The 18672-nt window shown below is 40.9% G+C and overlaps 1 protein-coding gene across 2 annotated transcripts in view; it reads right to left on the reverse strand.

The window, feature by feature from the left end:
- The window catches only part of IREB2 (iron responsive element binding protein 2), a 52494-nt gene that overhangs the window by 22797 nt on the left and 11025 nt on the right, over nucleotides 1-18672 (reverse strand). For both annotated transcript variants that reach the window (XM_066239760.1, XM_066239759.1), the window contains exons 3-8: nucleotides 11548-11713; nucleotides 8752-8889; nucleotides 7696-7914; nucleotides 4202-4271; nucleotides 3143-3326; nucleotides 2062-2201 (exon numbers count right to left, since the gene is read on the reverse strand). In XM_066239760.1, coding sequence (XP_066095857.1) covers nucleotides 2062-2201; nucleotides 3143-3326; nucleotides 4202-4271; nucleotides 7696-7914; nucleotides 8752-8889; nucleotides 11548-11713 — 917 coding nt within the window. The remainder of the gene's footprint in view (nucleotides 1-2061; nucleotides 2202-3142; nucleotides 3327-4201; nucleotides 4272-7695; nucleotides 7915-8751; nucleotides 8890-11547; nucleotides 11714-18672) is intronic.

Genomic DNA, 18672 nt, shown 5'->3' on the forward strand with positions numbered 1-18672 from the left:
AAGTAACCAAAACAGCTGCTCTAAATTATAAAATCATCTCATATTGGTATAGGGAAAGAGCCTATGGAGGTGACCAACAAAGAAACATCCTTCAACTTCTGAATAATATTAAGTCCCATACGATAGAGGTGCTAGGGATCACTTAATCTAAACTCTTTTTTTTTTTAAATTAGATGTAGAAACTCAAGCCTAAGAGAAAGCTGTCTTATAGTTGTGGTAATTATTTTCCGATGAGAGACAGATTAGATATAACTAAGCTGCTGCTTTCGCCAAATTAACGAGGTATTAGAATGTGTATTTTGAAAAATACATTAATCCTATAAAAATCATGAACATAGGACCTCAAATAAATATAATCTTCAATATATGTATGCATAATTTGGGATGTTCCTTTTCCTTTAGAAATAATGCTGTAATTCTCAATTTAACTTCTTGATCTTTGGTCCCATGCATCAAATCAATCATTTCTGTAAGATGTCAAATGTATTTCTAATTAGAGAAGAATCAATACTACATGCTGAGAGGAAAGCAATACCATTTTCCTTCCCTGTGGAGTATCCAGAAAGCCTTCAGACCACAATCTGACCAAAAGGGTTGAGACGTGGACCCAACTGGGGGTTACATGTGGAACACCCAATTTCATGTGACTTAAGCACTGAGATGAAGTTAGTGAGCACCAGAAATTTAGGATGGGGAGTTATAGATGGTTGTTCACGAGGAAACCCTAGAGTACTTGTATTGAACACATGCAGCCACTGTTTTTTAATTTTTTTCTGAAGCTGGAAACTGGGAGACACAGTCAGACAGACTCCCGCACACACCTGACCGGGATCCACCCGGCACGCCCACCATGGAGCCACGCTCTGCCCACCAGGGGGCGATGCTCTACCCCTCCGGGGCGTCACTTGGTTGCGACCAGAGCCACTCTAGCGCCTGGGGCAGAGGCCAAGGAGCCATCCCCAGCGCCCGGGCCATCTTCGCTCCAATGGAGCCTTGGCTGCAGGAGGGGAAGAGAGAGACAGAGAGGAAGGAGAGGGGGAGGGGTGGAGAAGCAGATGGGCGCTTCTCCTGTGTGCCCTGGCTGGGAATCGAACCCGGGACTTCTATACGCCAGGCCGTCGCTCTACCACTGAGCCAACCGGCCAGGGCGCAGCCACTGTTTTAATGCGATGTCAGAAAGGCCAATAGAAAGTTTGACACCATCGCATTTCTAGATACCATTTTTGAAAGTATTATTTAGTAATGGTTTCTAAAAGACATATGATTCAATTAAGTATTAAAGGAGTTTAGACTCTTCCTAATATTCATGGAGCCAACAAACTACTTATTGAGGCAGGAAGGTAGAAGGGGTGAGAGACGGACTCAAGAATCTGACTGCCTGAGTTAGAATGCTGATTCCATCACTTCCTGGACCCTCTGGTAAGTCATTCAACCTTACTGTGTCTGTTTTCTCAGAATTAAGACAGGAAAATGGGTCACCGATAATATTACCAAACTCATAGGCTTGTAACAAGAAATACAAGAGTTAACATGTCAACTGAACAATAACACAACTGTCCTGTACTTACTAGTACCAAGTGTCCCATATTTGCTATTATTACTACAATGGCAACTTGATGGGTCTCCTCTCCTTAAAGACGTGTGCACTAAGGTTACACAGCCAGCACTTTTTTTTTTTTTTGTATTTTTCTGAAGCTGGAAATGGGGAGGCAGACAGACTCCTGCATGCACCCGACCGGGATCCACCCGGCATGCCCACCAGGGGGCGATGCTCTGCCCATCTGGGGCATCGCTCTGTTGCGATCAGAGCCACTCTAGCTCCTGGGGCAGAGGCCAAGGAGCCATCCCCAGCGCCCGGGCCATCTTTTGCTCCAATGGAGCCTTGGCTATGGGAGGGGAAGGGAGAGACAGAGAGGAAGGAGAGGGGGAGGGGTGGAGAAGCAGATGGGCGCCTCTCCTGTGTGCCCTGGCCGGGAATCGAACCCAGGACTTCCGCAAGCCAGGCCAACGCTCTACCACCAAGCCAACCGGCCAGGGCCAGCCAGCACAACTTTAACGTACCTTCGTAATGCCAAGAACAACATCTATGGACGTAACAAAAGGGTTTGATGAGCCAGTTAACTCACATCCAACCACCTCTGGCAACGTAAGAGAAACTGGCAGCCCAAGCATAACTGCTTCCGTTTCAATGCCTCCAACTCCTGCGGTAAGAAAGATGCACATTATTAGCACAGGACACTCAAAGATAACTCAAGGTATCCTGGTGAATCTAGGTGTTTCACGAACTCCTCTTACACAGAGCTGCTTTACTGCTACTACTGTGGACACAAAACCCAAGTCTTCTTAAAAACAATGATTCCGCTCACATGGCAGATTTTAAGCCCTGGCCAAGTAGTTCAACTGGTTAGATTGTTGACTTGATATGCCAAGGTCACAGGTTCAATCCTTGGTCAGGGCACATACAACCAATGAGTGCATAAAAAGTAAAATAAGAAATTGCCATTTGTCTCTCTCTCCTTTCCTCTTTAAAAATCAATAAATTTTTTAAAAAGAGCAAGAAAAAACTTTTTACCTTTATGTAAATTCAGTAAACATTTAAAATTTATTACACTAAGTAGGATACTATGCTCAAGATATGAAATGAATAGAACCCAGTCCCTGTCAAGCTCAAGAGGCTTAGATTAATGGCAAAGCCAAAAAAACCCAAAAAATGTCAATCCAGCCTGTGCAAAGCCATGACACATAGGAGCACAACCCACTCAGGGAAACAGAACAACCAATCTTTAAGATGTATGTGGACAACTGGCCAAAGAGGCAGCAGGTTGTAAATGGCCTTGCATATAATGTGAAGGAATCTGGATTTATACAAAAGGCCAGGGGAAGCCGCTTAAATAAGATATAACTTCCACAAATGTCATCACCATCACACTAACCACTCCACAGTGTGCTGCATTGGACACTGTGCAAATTGCACAAATTCTCTCCTATATGACACTGTCCAAAAACACCTGAGTTATGATTTATTTTTGTTGCTATTTTAAATGAAGTGTCAAAGAAGCTATAAAGACCTGCTATTTGTGTTCTTTTATAATGTTCCTGATATCCTCTGCCAAAAAGAAAGAAACACTTGCTATTTACTTACCCCACCCCAGGATCCCCAAACCATTCACCATGGTTATATGAGAGTCTGTGCCAACGACACTGTCTGGGAAGAGGAGGTCCTTTGAGTCAAAAACCACTCTCGACAAGTATTCCAAATTTACTTGATGAGCCATTCCAGTTCCAGGAGGGATTAGAGCCACATTCCTAAACACTCTTGAACTCCACTGGGTTTTGTGGAAAGAAAGTCAACTGTTAGTGTACATTAATATAAATTTGTGCTCACCATCATGTTATAAACACTGACACTAAAAATATTTTACCAATGTCCCAAATGGTCCAATTATATAGTACATGCTTAAAATAAAAATGCAGACTAAACCTAAACATGATTATTTTGCAGATTATTAAAAAAAATTAAGTCAAAGATAAACGTTCCAAGAGTCCAGATAAATGGTAGTTTCCAACTGTGTCCCTAGGACTCAGGATGGGAAGGGGAGCCTTTCCAGCTCACCTGAACTCCAGCTTGTTTTTTTGTTTTTTTTTTTTAAGCCTGTTTTTGTTTGTTTGTTTGTTTGTTTGTATTTTTCTGAAGCTAGAAACCGGGAGAGACAGTCAGACAGACTCCCGCATGAGCCCGACCGGGATCCACCCGGCACGCCCATCAGGGGGCGATGCTCTGTCGCAACCAGAGCCACTCTAGCGCCTGGGGCAGAGGCCAAGGAGCCATCCCCAGCGCCCAGGCCATCTTTGCTCCAATGGAGCCTCGGCTGCGGGAGGGGAAGAAAGAGACAGAGAGGAAGGAGAGGGGGAGGGGTGGAGAAGCAGATGGGCGCTTCTCCTGTGTGCCCTGGCCGGAAATCGAACCCAGGACTTATACACGCCAGGCCGACGCTCTACCACTGAGCCAACCGGCCAGGGCCTTAAGCCTGTCTTTAATATTTTCTTATACACTGGGGTGTCTGGTAAAGCTGTGCAAAATCAAAAGGGGTCTGTTGCTAAAAATGTTCAAAAACTACTAGTCCCAGGATATAAAAACTGTACCTATTAACATCAATATTTTATAAATTTCAATATAAAAATTTCCCCAAACCATTTATACCTTGAAAAATTGAAGCCTCTCTCGATTTCTGCCAAATTCTACTTCTTGATTTTTAAATACTGTTTCAGGTCTAAAAGGAAGAAGAGCTGATGTTAAAGTGTACGTATTACAGAAAGACCTCCCTTGTTTCTCCAAATCTTTGTTCTTTTTTTTTTTTTTTTTCATTTTTCTGAAGCTGGAAACAGGGAGAGACAGTCAGACAGACTCCTGCATGCGCCCGACCGGGATCCACCCGGCACGCCCACCAGGGGGCGATGCTCTGCCCACCAGGGGGCGATGCTCTGCCCATCCTGGGCGTCGCCATGTTGCGACCCTCCTGGGTGTCGCCATATTGCAACCAGAGCCACTCTAGCGCCTGGGGCAGAGGCCACAGAGCCATCCCCAGCGCCTGGGCCATCTTTTGCTCCAATGGAGCCTTGGCTGCGGGAGGGGAAGAGAGAGACAGAGAGGAAGGCGCGGCGGAGGGGTGGAGATGCAAATGGGCGCTTCTCCTATGTGCCCTGGCCGGGAATCGAACCCGGGTCCTCCGCACGCTAGGCCGACGCTCTACCGCTGAGCCAACCGGCCAGGGCCAAATCTTTGTTCTTATACATACACAAACTTTTAAAATTCTTAGAACAGCAACTTACTGGATTTCTCAGAACCCATTCCCTTCTCTGTAGCAAGGAAGTGCAGCTTTCAGTAACACACTGGAAAGCTAATGCAAGGACTCATTATTTACTGGGCATGTTAAAGCCACGTCCACACCAGAGTCCCAAACTATACTTAATATGTATTACTGTGAGATTTGGTTAAAATCATACAAAAAAGAAGTTCTGTTGAACTATCCACTATTAGAAAGGAGGGGGTAGCATACTCAATTATAAGTATGAACATGTCCACCCACCTGGCCCTTGAGCCAGGGCACTAGGAGAGAGACACTGGTGATCACTATGGAATAAGCATAGATGTCCAACATCATTTTAGTTTAAAAAGAGCTTTCAGTCAAAATTTGTACTCATCTTAACCAAAATGGAAGGGTCTATTTTATCTATAAGTAGTAGTTTACATTATATGGATTATAAATAAATTACTTAACACAGAGATAGAAAAAATTCACCTCCCAACAACACAGTCCTATTTTTAGGAAGCTATTTTTTATCTAATGGATGTTTGAAAAAAATTATTACTAACAGTTTTAAGTTGCTTAATTTTACCTGCCAGCTCAGCTGGTGATTAAGTGTTGATTGAGTATCAATACAACTTAAATTATACATGTCCCCCAGAGGTTAATCACAGTTGTTCAATTGTCCACTTTTTTAAAAAACAAAGATTACATTAATAATTCATTGCTGAGTGATCTCTTGAAGCCATAGCACTTCTTAGGGAGATTTTTCTCAGGACCTCGGGGAATACAGCTTTCCAAAGCCACTGCAATTACTCTCTGTTTTCACAGCACCTATGGCTATAAAGTGCCATCAAAACCTTTATTAGCTTGTAACCTGACTTCAAATTAGGGAATGATTTCAAGTGTCAAATGCATGCTCTCAACTTCTACCTTCCCTTTCTTGTTTGAGTCTATAATTAATACTTTGCTGACATATTACAGCACACAAAAGAGTTATTATTTTTACATAGCCAGGACTACTTTGTAATTTAAAGTCAAAATTGAAGGGAAATCTTATACCAAACTGTATTTTTAGAAATAAAAATATACCCTCTTAGCACTTCATATTCTGCCAGTTATAAAAAGACACAACAACAAAAAAAATTTTTTTAAACCCAATGATTTTTAAATCGATAAATCTTTTCAGGAAATAAATTTCTGTCTAAGAGAAGATGTTAATCTCAAAAGTCAACATGCCCGGAACAATCAGTACAACTAAGTAGCAAGAATAAGGAGTGATTACACATAAAACAGTCATAAATTTGACGCCAAAGGACCCATATATTATATTGAATTCTTAGAAAGGAAGAACATATGAGGTCACCATAACCTGAGGCTTTACAGATATATTGAGCCAAAAATTTTAGAAGCAGACAGAACTTGAAAAATCGAGTTTAGGGTCAAATGAATTAATGTATTATTTAGCAATCATGATGAAATCTGTGTGGATATTGTTAGCTATTCTAAATCTTAAATGTGTTAAATTCTAACTTTACAAAGTTTATTTTTGACAGTCTGTTAACAATGTATTAAACAACATGACTCTAAAGAATACGACTTTTAGCCTGACCAGGCAATGGCGCAATGGATAGAGCATTGGACTGGGATGAAGAGGACCCAGGTTCGAGACCCCGAGGTCGCCAGCTTGAGCGACCTCATCTTTTTTGAACAAAAAGCTCGCCAGCTTGGACCAAAGGTCGCTGGCTTGAGCAAGGGGTTACTTGGTCTGCTGTAGCCCCACGGTCAAGGCACATATGAGAAAGCAATCACTGAACAACTAAAAGTGCCACAATGAATAACTGATGATTGATGTTTCTCATTTCTCTCCGTTCCTGTCTGACTGTTGCTGTCTATCCCTCTCTCTGACACTCTCTGTCTCTGTAACATAACAATTTAACTTATAGGACTTTTCCTTATTTTGAAAAGTAATCTATTAGGAAATTTAACCACTCCTATAAATAGGATTGTTTTCTAGGCAGGTCCATGGTACCTTAGAGGCAATCACTGATCTAAAACAGCTAAATAAGATTATAAGACATATAAAAATGATAATATCCTTTTTCCTTTTTTTTAGCAAGTATGTGCAAGAAAAAGAGACAGACAGGAAAGGAAAGGTCTGATGAGAAGCATCAAGTCATAGTTGTGTCACTTTAGTTGTTCATTTATTGCTTTTCATATATGCCTTGACTGGGGGCTCACACTTAGCCAGTGACCCCTTGTGCAAGCCAGCAACCTCTAGGCTCAAGCCAAGGACCATAATATCACGTTGATGATGCCATGCTCAAGCCAGTAATCTCGGTGTTTCGAACCTGGGACCTCAGCATCCCAGGTAGATGCTCTATCCAGTGTGCCACCACCAGTCAAGCCATGATAATGTTAACACAAAACTCTTCGTTTCAGGTTGATGCTTTAGCCACTGCGCCACCAATGATCAGGCTTAACAGAAAATTCTTAATGAGTAAGAAAAACTAAAAACTCTCCTAGCAGGAAAAAAAAAGCCAGAAATATAAGTAGGGAATTCATAAAAGAAATATGAATGAATAATGAGCATGTGAATGGTACAAATTCACTAAAATAGTTCACAGTTTAAGGTGTAATACCATTTTTCTGCCTACATTAGCATGAATATTAAATATATTTACAGAAAAATTTTAAGGTTTACTTCCTAAGAAACAGAAATAGATTTAATTACTTTGTTCTGTCAGGACAATAGGAAATACATGGCTGTATGTCACCCAGCACAGTCAATATGATGACAGAGTAATAGGAGTCAGGAGGGGAAGGATAATAAATGGATTTTCCTAATTGAAAAATAACACTAATAAAATGTATAAAAGTAGTCTCATACTCAGGCACTGGTTGCAAATGGAAAGGACATAGAATGGGTGTGTTCTCAATCTGCGAAGAAAATTTTCCTGAGTGGCGGCCCAGTTCTCCAGAATCACAGGACCCTCGGCAGGCAGTCTGGCCTCTGCAGGGGAGCTTCTTGGGCTGCACTTTAAGTGGAGAGAGCTTTCCTGCTTTCTGCAGGTCACCGCCTCCAGGGTTCGGAGCATTCTGTATTGCACTATCATTTCAAAAAAAGAAAACAAAACAGTTAAGGTAACAGGAAATTATTAACTCTTCAAAAAACTCATCTGGAAGTAACCAAATGTCTGAATGTTAACATATTTACATCATGTTTGAAAAGCAAATCTCTGGTTACAAAAACAGGTAACTTAAATTTATGAAGGTGAAAACATAATTCTAAGTATCTAAAAAAATCATTTCATATACTTCTTTAACAACTTTTAGCAAGTACTAAAATAGATTATTTTCATCTAACATCTTAAAAGAAGTTCTGAGCCAGTTTTAAACCAGAGGGAAAACACTCCCATGAGCTGTGATAAATCGTAGACTTGTTCCAATATTCCAGAGAATGTAAAAAATCATGTCCTCTCTAGTGTGACCATGTCAATGGGACCTTTTAAATATAAGAAATTTATTTCAGTGAAAGGAAAACAGAGATTTAGTGAGCTCAGTATTTTCAATCACCAATTAATAAAGGACATTCATAGCTCACATCTTTAGATTCTCCCTGGAAGTTAAAAAACTTACTTTAGTGGAATATGAAGACTGCAGATTGTTTAAAAAGCAGGTTCTAGACTGATTGTACATTTCTATAAAAAAATGGCAGCAGCAATATATAAATATGAAAATAACTTTAAAATTCAGACTGGGTAAAAAAAAATATTCACCAATACATAAACTTTTCATGAGTTTTTCTCTTTAAACATTAGTCAATACTTAGTATAGGCTACTCTGGCATAAATTATCTCTTATTTCCCTCCCACCATCTCACACACTTCCAGTGGGCTGGACGTCAGCTTGCACAGCTGTCGTTATAATATCTGTATGAAAGTACCATTTACTGAAGTCAATTTGTAAAGAATGGTCAACCGTGAGATCCGTTGGACAGGCAGGATGGACTTCCTTAGGATCACCTCCAAGAGTTTTCACTGCTTCCCTCATAGCAGCAAAATCCACCATTGCCGGTATTCCACTAAAAAATAAAAAGTGTGATCAAATTATAATTCCAATTGTCCTTTATATATGCCCTAATTATTAATATGCATTTACTCATTTCTATATTTTAAAGGTATCTTTTTAAAGTTTGCATTCATGTTTGATAACATACTTATTATGTAAAGTTGGAAGTATACTGGTATAATGAGAATGAACATTAGTATAAGAGAACTTCAGGGAACTGCCTATGAAATTCTTTCTCCTGCCTTCAATTTTATGATACTTCCCCATTTTCCCTAGTTCCAGTCCCTTCCATCCCAGGGCCTTATTGCTACTCCAAAGTTATCCATTACACACACACACACACACACCTCCACCCTACTATGTTACAAGCATTTACCAATGGCCTTCAGTATGCTAGACACCAATGCACAGGCCAAACAAGACAGGTCCTGCTCTAATGGAATATGTAGGGAAGATAAAGCAGTGATTGCAGAATAACATCAAAAGTACTATAATGGGCCCTGGCCGGTTGGCTCAGTGGTAGAGCTTCGGCCTGGCGTGCAGGGGTCCCGGGTTCAATTCCTGGCCAGGGCACACAGGAGAAGCGCCCATCTGCTTCTCCACCCCTCCCCCTCTCCTTCCTCTCTGTCTCTCTCTTCCCCCCCCCCTGCAGCCAAGGCCCCATTGGAGCAAGGATGGCCCGGGCGCTGGGGATGGCTCCTTGGCCTCTGCCCCAGGCACTAGAGTGGCTCTGGTCGCAGCAGAGCGACGCCCCGGAGGGGCAGAGCATTGCCCCCTGGTGGGCGTGCCGGGTGGATCCCGGTCAGGCACATGTGGGAATTTGTCTGTCTCTCCCCGTTTCCAGCTTCAGAAAGATAAAAAAAAAAAAAGTACTATAATAGCAACACATAGAGTTCAGAGCAGTAGCATACAAACCAGATCCACATGGGTAAATGAAAGGGATGTTCTTCTATGGCTAACTCCCACACCTCATTCAAAATTCAGTTAATGGTCACCTTTTCTTTTTAATTTTTTATTATTATTTTATTTATTTATTTATTTATTTTACAGTGATAGAGAGAGTCAGAGAGAGGGATTGAAAGGAACAGACAGACGGGAACTGAGAGAGATGAGAAGTATCACTCATCAGTTTTTCATTGCGACACCTTAGTTGTTCATTGATTGCTTTCTCATATGTGCCTTGACTGTGGGGCTGCAGCAGACTGAGTAACCCCTTACTCGAGCCAGTGACCTTGCGTCCAAGCTGGTGAGCTTTGCTTAAACCAGATGAGCCCGCGCTCAAGGTGGCGACCTCGGATTTTGAACCTGGGTCCTCCAGATCCCAGTCTGATGCTCTATCCACTGCACCACCGCCCGGTCAGGCCAGTTACCTCTTCCAATGACTAATCCCTAGACACCCAGATGAGACAGTCTTTCGAGAAGACTGGATTTTATTCGTTTAATGGAAGCCAACCAGTCTACAGGGGATGATATACTTGATTAACATTTTCATCTACTATGAAAAGACTATAGATTCCAAATGTGGAAGCAGGGATACCAGTTAAGAGACGATTACGGTTGTAGTTCAGGCAAAAGATGGCAAGGCTAGAACAAGGATGACAGTGGTGGAAAAGGACACATTTCAAAGGTAGAGCCGACAGACTTGCTGATAGACTGAATAACTCATAAAGAAAAAACGGAAATCAGGGGTAACTCCTAGTAATTTCCCTAAACAAACAAGAGACCACAGAGCCATTCACTATGATGGAAAAGGCCTGAGAAGAAATGGGTGAGGTGGGCAGGACATCAAGTTTGATGAAAAGCCTATTAGTATGAAAAGCCTATTAGCTGTGGTGGAGACAAGTAGGGAGTTCAAGAAAGGTAGTTTAAGACTGAATGGTACATGTAATAAGTGTCTAATTTTTAAAGAATTGCTTCAATTTAGAGAGGGCAATTTTTAAAAATGTATAGACTGCCTGACCTGTGGTGGTGCAGTGGATAAAGCGTCAACCTGGAAATGCTGAGGTCGCCAGTTCAAAACCCTGGGCTTGCCTGGTCAAGGCACATATGGGAGTTGATGCTTCCAGCTCCTCCCCCCTTCTCTCTCTCTGTCTCTCTCTCCTCTCTCCCTTTCTGTCTCTCTCTCCTCTCTAAAAAATGAATAAATAAAATAAAATTAAATTAAATTAAAAAAAAGAAAGATGGTTAGAATTAAAAAAAATGTATAGACTAATCTTAAAAAAAAAAAAAAAAAGCCCTGGCTGGTTGGCTCAGTGGTAGAGCATAGGCCTGGCGTGCAGGAGTCCTGGTTCGACTCCCGGCCAGGGCACACAGGAGAAGCGCCCATCTGCTTCTTCCCCTCCCCCTCTCCTTCCTCTCTGTCTCTCTTCCCCTCCCACAGCCAAGGCTCCATTGGAGCAGAGTTGGCCTGGGCGCTAAGGATGGCTCTGTGGCCTCTGCCTCAGGCGCTAGAATGGCTCTGGTTGCAGCAGAGCATCGCCCCCAGGTGGGCATGCCTGGTGGATCCACGTTGGGCGCATGCGGGAGTCTGTCTGACTGCCTCCCTGTTTCCAACTTCAGAAAAATACAAAAAATACAAAAAAAAAAAAGGACAATGAAGCCAGCCATTAGGGAATTTTAAAAAGGGAACACTCTAAAAATGGACTTATTGAATAAGAAGTCTATCACTCACGTGAAATCTTGAAGAAGAACACGGGCAGGGAAAAAGGGCACTTCAACATTGCTCTGTTTGGTTTTCCAGTCTAAAATGTTCATGACATCTTCCTTTTTCATTAAAAACCCATCACAATTTCTCACAGCAGCTTCCAACAGGACCCGTATTGAGTAAGGCAGAACATCTGATTCAAGAGAAAATAATTGTTATTAATAAGGAAAGTCATAACTATATATAAAGATCACAAGAGCAAAAAGTTAAAGACACAGGGGCACTATTTTCTCAATTTAAAAAAATTTTAGTTTAGTAAACACAGAATGAAACAACCATTCATGTTAACACCAGGATCTCTATAAATCTGAACATTTCTATATGTAAGTCAGAGCCCTGAAAAAAGCAGAGGTACAAATTAACAATTCAGGGAAGACAGAGAATATTGAAAAGCACAGAAAATTAGTAATAAATACAGTAACAAAGACATCCCTTTAAGGCAAATATCAATTAATCTATGTAAAAGTCTGTAACAGAGTTAAAACATTCCCATTAAAAATGGTTAAAGTTTAAAAGTATAGGATGCTTAGGTAAAGTCAGTTCATAAAAACCATCCTACACTCTTGATAGCCAGTGTTAGAATACCAAAGAGAAACAGATTTCAGTATTAAAAATTTTCAATTATATTAAATTCTCACACCAAGGAAGACTGAATCAGAATGAGGCTGATGGAGTAAATGTAATCCACATGATGGATGACTATGCAGCTGTTTAAAGGAATGAAGACCTCTACACACTGAACACTGATCTCCAGAATATTTCGCAAGGAAAAGCAGTGCAAAGTGATGCTTATAGTATATACTAACTTTTCAATAAGTAAAGGAGTTTTAAAAAGTATAGTATGTACAATATAGTAAGTATGTAATTTTAAATATGTATTATTATTATATGTATATAAATATTAAATATATACTCCCTAAGGAACAATGAAAGGATAAACTGAAAATCTTATATATTACACAGTATTTTAGCTATACCTCCCTAGCAAAATATACACTAAGGACATAAAGATTCAGGCATTAACACTGATAGTGTACTGTAATTTTGAAATTGTCCTATATACAGGGCAGGGCAAAAGTAGGTTTATAGTTTTGAGTATGAGAAACAAGAGTTTATTCTTATACTATTTTTCAGAACATACAAACAACTGTAAACCTACCTTTGTGCACCCTGTATAATGAGAAGAAAGCAAAAAGTACTTTTGTTACTATGATGTGGAAACATTTTCAAGAGTAATGATGTGCAAGTACACTCACTGCTCACAAAAATTAGGGGATATTTTATTGCTTCATATTAATTTTGAAATATCCCCTAATTTTTGTGAGCAGTATATAAAATCAGAGTGGCTAAAAAAAAAATCTCAACGTACATTTCAGTTAGAATCATAATCACAAATTCACAATTTCCTCTTCTCTTTCTTAAAAATGTTTACTGGTTGTGTTAAGTGAAAATGCCAAAACAATGAAAATCCACTAGTAATAACCCCCTAATAATTCAGCTTGCCGTTTCTAAACACTATTTCCCATTTGGAATAATAGCCACTCCGTGCTTAGGAAAGGGTTTGCACAGAACAATCCTGGACAATCTTGTGTCAGAAACCAAAGAAATCATTAAAGACTAATGGGGACACTAATGGATCAATGTGAGCATCAAAATGAATAATGACTGTAATTCACTGAAATATATCAAGTATATAAATAGCCCTTAGTTCATAATGACTCTAAAAAACCATTCATCGATCACGAATAGAAGTTGCTAGAGCAACTCATTACCCTGAAAACTGACAAAGGAAAGGGGGGGAAAGTCAATCATTAATCCTGTCTTTCCTGATTTTAAGTAAAGAAATAGTTGAGAAAGTTCCTCATTATAGAAGAATTATAGCTAATAAATGTGTAAGAAATTATATAATTAGAAAATCAAAATATGAAACCCTAATGAAATCATGGATCTAGACATATCAGTAGTGGGGGCTAAAATCATTGGGTGATATGTGAATGGGGACTTTCTGATGGGTGGGCCAACCACATCCACTTAGCACCACCAAAAGTGGGACACTGTGGACATCATTTGCCTCTGGATGGAACAGGAAACACAAGTACCAACTATTAAGTGTTCTTGCAAAAATACATATATACATAAATAAACCTGAATCTAATCAAACACCCAGCTCTAAGGTCCAATTAGCAGCAAATATGGGGACAGTACAACCATAAAGTGAAATCATGAAGAAGCAGTCAGCCAAACCCAAAAGAACTGTTTCCTCAACCTAGAATAAGATGAAAAAGGAGAGAGCAGGAGTAGTAGACTTTTAAGAGCCTTAAAATACATAACAGTCAAATGCTGTATGTGATCATGTTTGGCTAGTGTCAGCAAACCAACCGCAGAAATATATTTCAAGGAAAACCAGTGAAATATGAATACAGACTGGGTTTTATATCATATTAAGGAATTATTGTAAATTTTGTTAGGTATAATAAAGACACTGAGATTATGGGGTTTGTTTTTTTTTTAAAAAAAGTCCTTTCAAGCATCAGAAATATATACTGAAGTATATTTACAGGTTGTTGTTGTTTTTTCATTTTTCTGAAGCTGGAAACAGGGAGAGACAGTCAGACAGACTCCCGCATGCGCCCGACCGGGATCCACCCGGCACACCCACCATGGGGCGACGCTCTGCCCACCAGGGGGCGATGCTCTGCCCATCCTGGGCGTCGCCATATTGCGACCAGAGCCACTCTAGCACCTGGGGCAGTGGCCAAGGAGCCATCCCCAGCGCCCGGGCCATCTTTGCTCCAATGGAGCCTTGGCTGCGGGAGGGGAAGAGAGAGACAGAGAGGAAAGCGCGGCGGAGGGGTGGAGAAGCAAATGGGCGCTTCTCCTGTGTGCCCTGGCCGGGAATCGAACCCGGGTCCTCCGCACGCTAGGCCAACGCTCTACCGCTGAGCCAACCGGCCAGGGCCTGCTTTTTTAAGTGAGAAGAGGGGAGATAGTAAGACAGACTCCCTGCAGGTGCCCCAACCAGGGATCCACCCAGCAACCCCCGTGTGGGACTGATGCTCAAACCAATCAAGCCACTGGCTGCAAGAGGGGAAGAGAGACAAGGGGGAAGAGGGAGGGGGAGAGAAGCAGATGGTCGCTTCTCATGTGTGCCCTGACTAAGGATCAAACGTGGGATTCCGTACACTGGGCCAATGTTCTATCCACTTAGCCAACCACCCAGGGCCATATTTACAGATTTAAAAATGAAATATGTGAAACGTAAGATTAGAAAAATGTTGATAACTGACAAAACATGGTGGGTTATTGCACTACTATCTCCCTACTTTTATGCTTGAAAATTCTAAAACACAAATATGAATGAAATTTTAAGTAAAGAGAATAAAAAACCTAATCAGAGATGCTAGACTCAAAGTCTGTATTTGCCATTTACTATAAGGTGTGACCTTTGGAAAATGACTCAAGATGCTGTATTTTCTCATTTGAAACAGGATACCAGCTACCTAATGGGGATGTAAAGAATAGCTTACTTCATCACTCATCTAGCACATTAAAACTTTCAGACATGACAAATAGTAGGTACTTAAATATTAGTTTCCACCCCTACCTCAGTCAGAAACATAATTAAGTCCCCAAAACCAAGAGGGATTATAGGGGAAAAAATTTTATAATAGCACATTTGGAAATAAGGAAAATTATATTATAGAAGTAAATATACAAAATTAACTTTGAATTTGGTTTTAATCATTCTGAAAAAACTTGGGGATATTTTTTGTTGATTTTTTTTAAAGAGAAAGAAGGGAGAAAGATGAGAAGCATCAACTTGTAGTTGCAGCACATTAGCTGATCAGTGATTGCTTCTCATACATGCCTTAAGCAGGAGGCTCCAGCTAAGCCAGTGACCCTTTAACTCAAACAAGCCAACAACTTTGGGCTCCAGCCAGTAATCATAGGATCCTGTCTCTGATCCCATGCTCAAGCTGGGAGAGCCCGCACTCAAGGCAGCAACTTGGAGTTTCAAACCTGGGACCTCAGTGTCCAAGGTCAATGCTTTATCTACTGTACCACCATCGGTCAGACTGTTAAAAGGATTTTCAAAAGAAGCATTTCTGGAGTTGGAGGGAGGGAGAGAAAGATATAAGGTGATGGAGGATGATTTGACTTGGGGTGATATATACACAACATAATTGTCCAAATGATGTGGAGAGGTTTGCCCAAAATCTATATACTCTTGCTGACCAATGTTACCCTGTTAAATTTAATTTTCTAAAAAAAAAAGCACCATCAGATTTCTAGTACAATATGGTAATGTAAACACCATCAATTATCTCCACTTCCTCCAGAACCTGTTAAAATAATAATAAAGAAATAAAAAAAGTTATAAATGCATAGACAGGGAGAAGCAAAACTAACAAAAGTTTGGGAAACAGCAGCTGGATGATGTGTAATGGGCTGAGCAGAAAAGAGAAAAGCATTCAGAAAAAAAGACTAGGAACCAGGATGCCTGAGATTTAAGAGGAGAGGGAGAAGCTAGATGGCAAGGGAACAATGCCTTCAAAATTACAAGGTGAAAAAAAATTCCAACCTAGAAATATGTAACCAGGCAAACTATCAATTAATCACAAGCAGCTACTGGAGGATATGTTCTATAAGACAAGCAGGTAAATGGAAAATAGAAAACCATGAAATCCAGGCCACAGTCTAACATCAGAGCGCAGAGGCTCCTCCAGGACACAGCTGTACAAGCCGAGTGCAATCAGGCCGCGATGGGGCAGAACAGCAAGTCCAGATGGGGCACTGGCAGGAGAAGGGAAACTTAATTGATAGATTACCTGATTACACCGGAGGGGCAGGGGAGATGAGGGGGGAGGGGGAGGGAGGGGTCAGTTCTTCTGGAGATGAATTATTGGTAAGAGCATAGAAAACTAAGCAAACAAATAAAAGACAATCATGAATTCCAGGAAAAAATACAAAGTTGTAAGAGAAACAAGATGCAATCACCTACTACATTAACTGGCTGAGAATCTCTACTCATAATAGCATAAGCACTGATTTAACCCAAAGGAACAGGTCAACAAGGTATATGTAGGAGAGAAGGGCCAAATTTTTACTTTCCACAGAAAAACATATTGCTAAAATTGAGAACTCAAGAAGCAACTGTATAAGCAAGGCTATTTAATAATAGAGCAAATTACCAAAAGAGGAAGAAATAGCCAACAGAACTAAAAACAGTCTTCTCTGCACAACAGAAATCAGGGGTGAGAAACGTGATATTATTTTGTGGTTTTTAATGCTATCATTTGAAAAATAATGAAATATTACATTAAAAAGTAATTATAGAAAATAAGTGAATCACAAATGTTGACAGAAAATTTTGTTTAAAAAGCGCATCAAAATTTATAAAAACTACTAAAAGAGAAACAGAACAAAAAGAAGCACTTGTATCAGATTTTTAAAAAAATGAAGCCCTTACAAAGTTGTCTTAACTCATAACTACTTCAAAGAAAGATGCAAATCTAAAAGACCCTCCCCCCCCAACAAAGAGAACTTATTTCTCTCTGTTGCAGCCTCCAGGATGATTCCAGCAAAGCCCCACCTCCTGGCATTCATGTTCACGTGACTTTCCAGACAGCAGATAAACTGTTAGTGTGACCAATGGAATATGGCCAGGACAACAGTGTGAATGCTCAGGCTGGGTTATAAAAGCACCTGCACTCTGGGAAAGGCTGGCAGCCTGTTATGAAGACAATCCAGCAGCGCAGGGAGAGGCTCGCAAGGAACAAAACTGAGGCCTCTGTCCAGCAGCGAGTACCACGCCAGCCTCATGAGGCCACCTCCGAGGCAGATCCTCCAGCTCAGGCAGGCCTTCAGATGACTGCAGCGCCAATACCTGTCCTCTCAATGACCACAGCACCTCTGTTGGCACCCTTGTCCCCTGCCTGCCCAACAACCCAGACCAGTTCTGGTCGGGTCACATCACCGACTTCTCTGCTATCTAGTGGGCTGAGTTACACTTTCTCTTAAAGCCGGAACCCCTTCCAAGTTTGTCCTTCCTTGGATATTCTCCGTCAGCCTCAAGCACCATGTTATTTCCTTACATATTAAAATTACAGTGCCCTCATCTGTGTGGTCACATTCCACAAGCCCCAGCAGATGCCCGAAACCCTGAATAGTACCAAACCTTGGATGTACTATGTTTTTTCCAATATGTACATACCTATAATAAAGGTTAATTTACAAACTAGGCAATTTCCCAGATAGAAGATTCATTCTTACTATTGATCTTAGCAACTTCAACATGAATGTTTTCTTTCTTTTAGTTGAAAACTTCCACCTTTTCACATAAAGGAAGAACTTTATAGCTTCTCTTTGGCATATCCATATTGTTAGCATCATAATCCTGTGCTCTGGGACTATTATAAAATAAGGTGACTTTAAAACAAACACTGCTTGGTCAATCTAATGACCAAGACAGCTTCGCAGTGACTAAGGGGTGGAAGCAGTTACAAATGTACAGATGCAGGACAGGGAGATGGTTCATGTCCTGGAAGGAATGGAGCAGGATGGTGCAAAATTTCATCACACTACTCAGAACAGCACACAGCCTAAAACTTATGAATTATTTATTTTTGGAATTTTCCATTTAATATTTTTGGGCTGCAACTGACCATAGGTAACTGAAACCACGCATAGGGGGGACTGCTGTACTCTTTCACCAGTTAATAATTACTTTTTTTTTTTTTTTAACAGATAGTCAGAGAAAGGGATAGATAGTGACAGACAGACAGGAATGGAGAGAGATGAGAAGCATCAATTATCAGTTTTTCGTTGCGACACCTTAGCTGTTCATTGATTGCTTTCTCATATGTGCCTTGACCGTGGGCCTTCAGCAGACCGAGTAACTCCTTGCTCAAACCAGAGACCTTGGGTCCAAGCTGGTGAGCTTTTGCTTGAACCAGATGAGGCCGCGCTCAAACTGGTGAACTTGGGGTCTCGAACCTGGGTCCTCAGCATCCCAGTCCGACACTCTATCCACTGTGCCACCGCCTGGTCAGGCCAAAATAATCACTTCTTTATTTTTATTATTAAGTAAGA

This window comes from Saccopteryx bilineata, chromosome 7 (assembly GCF_036850765.1).
Source record: "Saccopteryx bilineata isolate mSacBil1 chromosome 7, mSacBil1_pri_phased_curated, whole genome shotgun sequence".
NCBI classification, from domain to species: Eukaryota; Metazoa; Chordata; class Mammalia; order Chiroptera; family Emballonuridae; genus Saccopteryx; species Saccopteryx bilineata.